We start from the raw sequence: 10,721 nt of genomic DNA on the forward strand, positions 1-10,721 counted from the left end.
TGAGAAATTTTTACAGAAGTATCAATGTTACAGGCTTTCTAGATTTTACCAAAAAGCCATCTGTTCAAGCAATTCTTACCTGTTGTCAGTGCCGGATCTATTCCTAGCAAGTGTTGAAACGGCAACAGGCAAGCCAAGATTTGAAGAAAGAGTGACATTTTCCAAAATCTCACTATTACCAAGTAATGAGTTGGTTAAAAAGCTTGGAATTGACTCTTCGGCTATTCCTCGAAAATTTTCCATCTCACTGAAATAGTAAGTTTTTTTAAAAAATCAAATATTACTACAAAACCTTTTCAAATGATTAAAAGTTTCATAAATCTTAGAAAGCTAATAAATCTTAGGGGAAAATCATTTTTTTTGGAACAGCACAAAGGGGATAAAATCAGCAAGCCTTGAGAGGTAAAGTAATTTCCAGAATACTTTGCTACTTCATAGCTGAGACTATAAATGCCAAACTATCTTTTTATAATTAAAATAAACATAACAAAATACAACACAGCTTAATTTGCTCCTGGTTTGCTATAGTAAAGAATATCAATTGCCACACTTATGTAGTAAAGAAACAAAGAAGACCCAACACTGAAGAACATACAGATGATTTCAGGATGAACTTAAAAGTCTACCTAGAATGAGGTACTCATTCTAACACAGAATAGAAAAAAAAGTGAACCAGCAAAATCTAGCTCCTGATTTCAGATATTGTTAAGGATGAGTAAACATTAGTTTAAAAAGAAGTCCACTGAAGGAAAAATGTAAGTTAAATAAAGTATAGCTGGCACACAGACCAGGCAAAAATGGTCAGCGTGGTATACAAAGGACTAACTCTAGAAAACACCGGCACTCAATCTGTATTGAGAGATTCCCCCAGCCTATATTGGTTCTACTTAACCCTGATCACAGTACTTAGGATATGTAATCTCTGAAATGTTTCAGAGTGTTTATCACGTAAGGGCTATATGGAACTCAGTAAAAAAAATTAATCACAAAAGGCTCAATAAATGGGTATTGGCCTTGCTCATTCAACAATGAGTAGAACTGGGCAGCCCTGGTGGCCCAGCAGTTTAGCGCCACCTTCAGCCCAGGGTGTGATCCTGGAGACCCGGGATCAAGTCCCACGTCAGGCTCCGTGCATGGAGCCTGCTTCTCCCTCTGCCTGTGTCTCTGCCTCTCTCTCTGTGTCTGTCATGAATAAATAAAATCTTTAAAAAAAAAAAAAAAAAAAAAAAGGAGAGAACTTTTATAGGCCAAGTATGACATGAGAGGCCTTTTAACAATGACAAGTAAACATGAGCAAAGGTAGAAGAGAATTAAGATTTATTGCATACCCACTACCTTAACTCATTTATCCCATTTTATGAAAAAAGAAACAAACAGACTAAATTAGCTAAATTTACCCAATATTGCACAATTAGTAAAATTCAAACCCAGGTCTGATTTCAAAATCCGCTCTAAGCACTAAGTGTGTGGTGGCAATAGCCAAGTGCTCCAACGTGTTCTGGCACTATGGTTGGGTGTACAAAATAACACGGTGAATGACACCATGGAGTCTGATTCTAAAGACCTTAAAAGGTATATTAGGAAGTACGGACTGTATTCTACAACCCAGGGAAGGACTGACCCTAGCAGAGAAAGGGAGAGGGACTAACACCTGGAAGGATATTCAAAGACCTACCACAACTGGTGAGATAGAGGACAATGATGGACTAGGCTGGGGCCAATGACAGATGCTCCCAAGTATAGGTTTTGGGAACTGGGCTAACTTAATTACTCTATAAAGTAGAAAATGTTGTAAGACAACAGAGAGAGCTATAAATCTTATTTGACTCTGAAATATCCATGCTCCCATGGGAAGCTCCCCTCTCCACCTCCAATTGATCCCACCCCTGTCACCAATGCAGCAACATCCATTCCAGCAACTGGTCCTCCTCCTAACTACTGTCAAATCTCTGTGCAGCCACTTCCACCAGCATGCGGTTAGTTCCTCATCTTTTAAAAAGCCTTCCCCTCTCTCATTCCCTGTTCCTCATTCTCTCTACACTCCCTTTACCAAAAGGGATACCCAAAGGAATCACTATAGGCATCTAATTCCACTCCTGTCATCTCCTGGGTCCACTCCAAGCTGGCTCTTGTCCCACCACCCCATCCAAACGCTTGTCACCATCACCACTGAGCTCCCTATTGCCAAACCCCATAATCCCACAGTCAATTTTCAGTCCCGTTTTCTTTGACCTAACCATATGGAATTTTTTAAAGATTTTATTCATTTATTCATGAGAGAGAGACAGAGAGAGCGAGAGAGAGCGAGAGAGAGCGAGCACATGCCCATATGGAATTTGTACTCCTTCCTCAAAGAGCTACTTTCTTCACTGTTTTCCAAGACACAACTGTCTGGGTTCTCCAACCTCCCCAGATGCTTCTTTTCCTTCTCCTTGACTGGTTCATCATCTCCTAGACCTCCACACAGTGAGGGTTTCAGGGCATGCTCCTGGATCCCTTTGACTGACTCTCCCTCTCTGGGTGATTGCCCTCAGCTTCAGTTTTAAATACAACATGAAACTTCTATCTCCAGTCTGGGCCTCTCCCCTGAACCTCAGATATACAACTACCTTCTAGACATTTTCACTTAGATATCTAATAGACTCCTACACCTGAATTTTGATGTGATCTCATTCCAACCCCTTTAAGAAAGCCTGCTTGATATTCAGAGTTCTCCACAGAGAAAATGACAATTCCATTCTCTAGTTGCTAAAACCAAAAACCATAGTGATTACTAAGTACCACCCTTCCCCCAAACACCCACTAAAAGCAATCCCTAAGCAAATCCTGATGTCTGTACCTGATAATATAACCAGAACCTGTACTTTCTCACTACTTCCACTGCTACCGCCTTGGTCAAGCCACCACCACCTCCTGCCTGGATACTCACTACAAGAGACTTACAACTATCTCCACACCTCCACTCTTCCTCCCCTAGTCTATTCTGCACACACTAAAATTATCCCTGTTAAATAAGTCAAATATTGTCACCCCTTAGCTCAAAACCCTCCACGGGTTTCCCACCTCGTTCAGACTAAAAGTCAATGCTTCTAATAGCCAACAAGGGGCTGAATAATCTGATCTCATCTCCTACTGCCCTTATCCCTTGCCCCTCCTACTGCCTTGCTTGCTCCATCCTCTCCATCCTCCCTCCTTCCCACCTCGTTCAGACTAAAAGTCAATGCTTCCAATAGCCAACAAGGGGCTGAATAATCTGATCTCATCTCCTACTGCCCTTATCCCTTGCCCCTCCTACTGCCTTGCTTGCTCCATCCTCTCCATCCTCACCTCCCTGCTATCCCCACAACGTGCCAGAGCACCGGCCTGAAGGGACTGTGCCCTGGCTCTAACCTCTGCCCAGCGCACTGATGCCCCAGATAGCCTCACACCTTGCCCCTTCACTTTTTTCAGGTCTTGATAAAAGTCCACTTACCTGTCTGGTCTCCCTCACCAACCTCCTCATCGACTCCTACTTCCTTACCCTGTTTTCTTTTTTCTGTGGTGCTGACCACCATCCAGTATGCTATATAATTCAACTGTTTAACTGTTTTTTCTCCATATTAGAATGTAAGCTTCATGAGGGCAAGGACTTGGCCTATTTTACCACTGGATTTCTACCTAAGCAGGGACTTGTCCAGAATAGATTCTCAATAAATTTCCTGAATGTCTCCAAACTATGTATAATACACAGCAAATTTAGCACCAACTATCATATAAGCACCCTTCCCTCAGATCATATCCCAGCATTTTCTTTTTAGTATTTCTATTTCATTTTCTGGATTTCTATAAATATGTTCAAAACCATCCCATATTAAGATGGAGGAAGTAGGAGACCTGTTCCCATCCTTCAGTTATACTTCCTGCCACCACTTTCTCGCCTCCCCTTCACAGCCAAGTGTCTTAGAAGAATCCAAACTAGGACTTCTATATCTTACTTGATATCTTTTTCCTCTATGTGTTCCTTACATAGTAGGGATACCCAGGATTCTGATCTCAGATCTTCTGTCATGTACCATACATCTTACACTCTCTTAAGTAGGGATCTCAAACTCAAATGCTTTCAGGCACAAAGACTGTAAGACAACAGGACTGTTAAGTGGAAAGCAACTGGAAGTTACAGACCCCACCTGAACACATTTCAATTCGGTAAGAAACACCAAATCAAACAGATCTACTAGTAGAGCCTGGTCCAGAGGGCAAAACAGGTCTATATTCCAAACACATCCTTGAGGCTCATGACTCACCACATACTGGTGTCTCTGTTCCTGTAACATCCAAGCCTCATCCCTACCATGGGGCCTAGAGTACTTTGTTAGATCTCAGCACCAGCTAGCTCCTTCCTAACATTCACCTTAATTTAAATGTTACCTTTTAAGACAGGTGATTCTTCATCATTAATCAAATATAGTCCCACAATTGTTTTAATTTCTTCCAGCAAATCACTATTTTTGTATTTTTCTTCCCCCACTGAAAAGATTGCTCCCTGAGAGCACAGGCCTTGCCTATCTGTCCATCACTCTTACCTAACACTTGTAATGCCTAGCACATATTTATGAAATATTTATGAATGACTGACAGCATCTTCAACATCTTTGACTTTATGACATTGATTTCTTTTTTTTTTTTTTTAAGTAGGCTCCACACTGGGTGTGGAGGGGCTTGAACTCATGACCCTGAGATCAGTATCTAAGCTGAGATCAAGAGTCAGACACTTAACTAAAGGAGTCACCAGGTGCCCCAACATCTTTTGACTTTAGAATATCCATACCTTTGAGACATTTCAAACTTGTTCACCCATATATTCCCAGTAGCTGATACAGAACTGGGACTATGAATTGAACAAAAAAAGGGAGTTGAAAGAAATAATCTATACTCCCTAGCTATCTAGCTGACCTATGGTGTCTACACTATTATCAAATAATGCACTAAGCATTTTATATACATTTCTCTAATCCCTCCATCAAATCTGCAAGGTAGCTATTATCTTCACTATGAAGAAACTGAGGCCAAGAGAGGGAATTATGAGAAAATTTCCAGGCCACACAGCACATGTGGACGCAGAGAATTTATGGCCAGGCAAGTCTGCCCCAGAGTAGTCTTTCCTCTGCACCAATGCCATCTTCCTCATTTTCAAATCAACTTCAGCTCAGACCTCTGAGCTCTGGACGATTTCTAAATGGCTCTCTGACATCTACCCTACCCCAACACACTCTCAAGTGATGCAAAGCTAACAAATATAAAACCAAACTCATTAGCTTTTCTCTACCGGCTCTTTAGTTTGACCTATGTTATCCCTATTCTCTTGTTACGCAAGCCAGGCACTTAGGACCATTTCTCTTGTTCTCTCCATTAGTTATCAATTGTTTTTTTTTTTAAGATTTTACTTCTTTATTAGAGAGAAAAAGAGAGAGCACAAGCAGGATGAGGGGCAGAGGGTGAAGATGCAGGCTCTCCGCTGAGCAGGAAGCCCAATGTGGGGCTCGATCCCAGGACTTCAGGATCATGACCCAAGCCAAAGACAGACATTTAACCAACTAAGCCATCCAGGTGCCCCTAGTTATTAAATTCTAATGCCTCTAACTCCAAATAGATCTCTGGAGCTGAGATCCACTTCTATATTGCCAATGCCTACCACCTATCACTTTTTAATCTCAACTATTACATAAGTCTTCCAACTAGCCTTCCCACGTCCAATCCGGTTAATTATTTATTCATTTACAGACACGTAAACCACATTAAAACATGCATCAAATTTTCAAGGATTTATTCCTGTTTAGAGTGAAATCCTAGAAAATTCAGATAGTAAGCAAATATTCACACAACAATCTTTACCAAACACAAACCATGAAACACATTCTACTTATCACTGAAAATGCAAATATAAAGCAGCGCCCTTCAGGGAGCAGATGACCCTTATCAATTACAATCCCTGTTAATTATGACAGTATTAAGAGCTGAAATGGAGCTTGGCCATAGGTGCAGTAGCAATACAAGCCAGTGGAAGATGTCATCCAACAGCTAGTCTCTCATTTCCAATGAGGATTACACTTGTTTAAACCATCCATGTTAAAAAATAAATGTAAGTAAATAAATAAACCATCCATGGACATACCACATTCCTAAAGTTCTCCTAAAAGGAAAAATTCCCTAAATTCCCTCTATATTGCAATTCCCACCCCTCCTCCTAAAGTGAAAAGAATACAACATGATCTTTTCTTTTACTATATCTGAACTCAAGAGCCATGTCCAGGATTTCTCTTGCTATTTCCTTAAAGCAGTAACCTCAAAATTTTACACTTGAACTTACTAGTATTTAACTGCTTTAGTTACATTCCTGGATGTATAAAGTATCACTTACCTTAGTCATTAATTGTCTACACATATAATTAACCACATTCAAAAGCACAGGCTGTTAAGCTCCCCTAACATTCATCATTAACTCTCAGCGTGCTACGAAATAATCTATAATTAGATAGGCATTTAACATATTACTTTTCAAAGCTTACCGTAAACTTTGATCACAAAACGGAAATTCGGTGAAAAGACTGATTTCGGAGCAGTAAAAACTCCAGTCGAATGACCTCAAAATGGTAGCAGCAAATGGAAATACTTTCATAAAAACAGCTGTCCTCCAAACGACTGCCTCGAAAGGGACCTCATGTTTTATTAAACAGAGTCTGTAATGAAGAGAAATCAAAAGTACAAGTGACATTAAACAGTGTCTTCTCTTAGGGTTTGTTTGTCCATAAAGAAATCAGATGCAAGGAAGGCAAGGAAGGTCCGGGGGTAAATGGGAAGGGCCGAGCAGCAACCAAAACGAGCAGCGAAGCACCGGGTGCCTCGGGCGGAGCCTCTACGTCTAGTTGACGATGCTCCTTCGCGGGTCAGCTCGGGACCAAACGGAGAAACAGAACCCTGTGCCGGCGCACACGGAGCCAACGCCGCCGGTCCAGAGCGCTCTGCAGAGAGGAACCTCCACAGCGAAGCGCATCCTTGGGAAGCGGGGCCGGGGGGAGAATACGAGGACGTGACCCCCAAACTCCAAGTCCATCGCTGTAAGAGCCAATCTCTCAGAGGCGCGGGGTTGCACTCACCGCGCGGGGTGCGGCGCGGCGGCCCGGCTGGTACCAAGGAGCGGACGGAGCCGGCCCCCCGGTCCCCGGCCCCCACCCCCACCCCCCGGCCTCCGGCCCCCGCCCAACAGCCACTGCCCAAGCGGCCCGCCAGCCGGAATGCGTGCGGAAAGCGAGTCCGCACGCCCCCGGCCGAACCGCACTCCGGACACAGGAAACCCCTCCTCACCAGGCCCGCCACTCGAGCAGCGGGAGCCCAGAGCTGTACGCAAAGGCGCGGAGGCAGGCGGCGGCCTGGTAGCGCAGCAAGCGCGCGTGCGCAAACCCCCCGCTGCACCCGCGGCTACCTAGACTGGCCGCACCGCGCGCCCTGGGTTTTACGTCCGTTCGCGGCACGAGCGACGGGGCGGGGCCTCAGGGCTGGCCTCGGATTGGACAGCGCCAAGGGGCGGGGCGGAAAGGAGGCCGATGACTGGGCGAGAACGGTCAGTCCCCGAATTTGAAGCGCGGAAGCCGCACCCCGCGGGTGGAGCTCAGCGAGGTAGCTTCCCGCTGCAGCCGAACCCAGGGCAACGCGGTGAGGGCCTTTGCCGACTTGGAAAAAAACACAAAACGCCCACCGTTTCGGTCTACAACCCCAAAACGTCGTCGGTCACCTCCTACAGTATTTCCAGCCACCAGGTCACCAGACACTACACCGACTTTAGTACCGTTTGTCAATCCGTCTTCAGACGTTTTGCTGCTCAGCAGACGCTGAAATGTGTCCTCGTTCGCCTTGTTACACACTGCAATAAAGCTTCAACGAGGACATCATGTCTCGAGATCCGAGCTTCGGGATAGTTGGCGCCACCTAACCGCCTCTGTGCCGAAGGTTGACGTGGGGTGGAAAGAGCTGAGGAGACCTAATTCATCCGTAATCACGTTCTTCTGTTCTCAAGGCCACCGATACCACCACTGACATCTACGACTTTACTGAAACCATTGGGATACTTCGACTCTGCCTCTCACCTTCATGTCAAAATTTCTTCCACAAGGCTAACTGACTTCATTCATGCAAGTTCTTGCATTAAGACCCATCAGCAAACCTGGGAGTAGAGTTTAACAGCTGCTCCTAATTTAGCCTGTTGGGGAAGGACATCTGTTTATCCCATCTCTTTACTTTTCTGCATCCTCTAAACCACTGCTCAACCTGGATACCTTCTCTGATTCCTGCCATTAGAAATGCTGCATCTTTCCCCTCAAAACCTAAACCAACTCACCCTTCCTTGATTGTTTCTCCTTCCCTTAACTACCTACACCTTCACACCTTATTGTCACTCATCCGATGGTATCTGCTTTGGTCCTGCGTACTATTTTCTTTTTCCTGGTACTATTCTAACACTTTATGTGGACTAGTCTCCTGTCAAATTCAGTTGATGTCTCTACAATTCTCGTGGCATTTTTTTCTTGAAACTTTCCAACCGTGGCAATTGCAAACTGTAAATATCCCTATTCTACCTTTGTCTACACTCAATGAACAAACCTAAGTGGAGAAAATCTCAAGATTTTCTGAATCCTGAAAAATAAACCTATTAGCTTTAGAACTGAAAGGATGATATTTGAGTGTAATGAGCAATCCTGTTTCACAAACTATCTTAACTCTATCTACACCATGATCATACATTGAAGGTGAACTACTGGAATGTATCTATTCAGTCACTCTGTATCCTTTTACCCAAGTCAATAAAATGTCCTTCCTCCATAAAAATCAAGTGACCAGAGCTCTCCCCATGACACCTAGCAACTTGCTGGGACACTAATGATCTATAATCCAAAATATCTGCAGGCAGGACAGCATAGACTGAAGCCAGACTGCCAAAACCTCAATCCTGGCTCTCAATTCCTAGCTGTGCAGCCTTGGGCAAGTAGCTTTAACCTGCCGATTTCCTCACATGTATAATAGGAGTAATTGGAACATTTGCCTCAGACGTTTGATGCAAGGATTAACTAGCTAATTTACATTTAGTATCTAGGAGAGCACTGGCACATGGGTGTACTCAACAAATACAAATATCCAAACTCACTTGCCATCTGAAAAGGAGGCATAGAGCTCCCAATGAATTTCAAATCTCCTTAGATATTGGGTAGATCTTGCAGAAGTCCCAAGGCTAGGGATGCCTCCCAGGGAATTAATTAGAGAAGTGATGTCTATCCAGTTAAAAAAAAGGCAGTCATCTCCCAGTTTCCCTTTACCAACTGCTTCAAGTGGCAAACCTCAGCCGCAGATATCCAAAGCCATATACAATGTGACCACAAAGTTTGAGTCTAGATTTATCTCCCACCAGCTCCCCAAATGAACCTTACATCAGTCTAATATTTATATCCTGCTGCCTGAACACACCCCCATCCTCTTACCTCTGGGCCATCACCCTGGAACTCCTATCCTCCTCCACTTCAACTACTCCACTACCTGTAGAAATCCCACATTGCTTCCACACCTGAGCAAATCAAATAAATCACTGTTTCAACCTTTATTATGAAACTAAATCCTCATTATCTTTTGCAAATTCTGTAATTTCTAAATGCCTTCTCCCACTAGAATGACTTTGTGTGTAGACTACCTATTTCTTACATAGCCCAGAGTCTTTAGTACAGTATCTGGCACATAGAAGATGTTCAATATTCGTTAATTGGAAAATCTGTCTCATTTCATCATCCCATTCTAATCCCAAGCACCTCTACAGTGATCGACATCTCAAAGACGTGAATTCTTAATTCCGAGCTAGATTCAGCCTGAAGTTAGATCCCTTGCTTTGAACCTAAATAAACCAGCAAGTCTAAAACACAAGTCCTTTAACAAAAGACTTGAGAATTACTTGGAAAAGATTTTTCTTCATAGATTGGAAAATGCTAACTTTACAGGCAAAATGTTTTAATTAGTCACAACAAAACTCAAATATTCCTTAAGTTAAAATTAATCTCAAGAAAAGTTAATCTCTTACCAGCTTTTTATCCATTGCATGTTAAGAAGTTTCAAGGATATGACACTATACAGAGGGAAGGTGTCTTTGAAAATTAATTATAAATTATATGGTTATAACAATTATCTACATGCGATTAACTGAGACATGAAATGCTGCTCAAATTATATCTTCTCTAGTCCTAAAGAATATTAAATCCTTGGCAATTCTTGAGAAAACTGAACCAAAAAGAATACTGCTAGTCTCATAATAACTTTACCATAATTATTGTCATTTTCTGATTTCAAATTTTAAAAGTATCATAATGTGTAATTAGGTTGGAAGTCAGTATCTGTCAGTTGTAGATGTTAGTCTACATACTGATTTGTCTACCTTTTAAATAAACGTCCCACTCATCTCCTAATTTTTTATTGTTTGGGGTTTTTTTTGCAACATATTATAAGGAGATACAAGCTTTACCATCTATCAAATAGAATATAGTTGACCCTTGAACAACTGAGGGGTTAGGTGGTACCAATATACTTGCAGTTAAAAATCTGAGTCTAACCTTAGACTCCCCAAAAACTTGATAGCCTGTCCTTGACTAGAAGCTTTACCAGTAATAGTCAATTAACACCTATTTTGTATGTTATACAAATTATGATGTTTT

At 42.6% G+C, this 10,721-nt stretch overlaps 1 protein-coding gene across 10 annotated transcripts in view; it reads right to left on the reverse strand.

Moving 5' to 3' along the window:
- Window positions 1–7,472, reverse strand: part of CEP192 (centrosomal protein 192) — a 157,055-nt gene extending 149,583 nt beyond the window's left edge. For 9 of the 10 annotated variants that reach the window (XR_013381080.1, XM_077899870.1, XM_077899867.1 and 6 more), the window contains exons 1-3: window positions 7,342–7,472; window positions 6,546–6,716; window positions 80–247 (exon numbers count right to left, since the gene is read on the reverse strand). Coding sequence is in view for 9 of the 10 variants with exons in the window: in XM_077899870.1 (XP_077755996.1) it covers window positions 80–247; window positions 6,546–6,655 (278 nt within the window). In the remaining variant the exon portion in view is untranslated. Of the gene's footprint in view, window positions 1–79; window positions 248–6,545; window positions 6,717–6,896; window positions 7,189–7,341 lie in introns of those variants that run through there. The other variant, XM_077899864.1, reaches the window with a different exon arrangement.
- Between the last annotated feature and the right edge of the window lie 3,249 nt (window positions 7,473–10,721).

The sequence above is a fragment of the Canis aureus genome, chromosome 6, assembly GCF_053574225.1.
Source record: "Canis aureus isolate CA01 chromosome 6, VMU_Caureus_v.1.0, whole genome shotgun sequence".
Classification (NCBI taxonomy): Eukaryota; Metazoa; Chordata; class Mammalia; order Carnivora; family Canidae; genus Canis; species Canis aureus.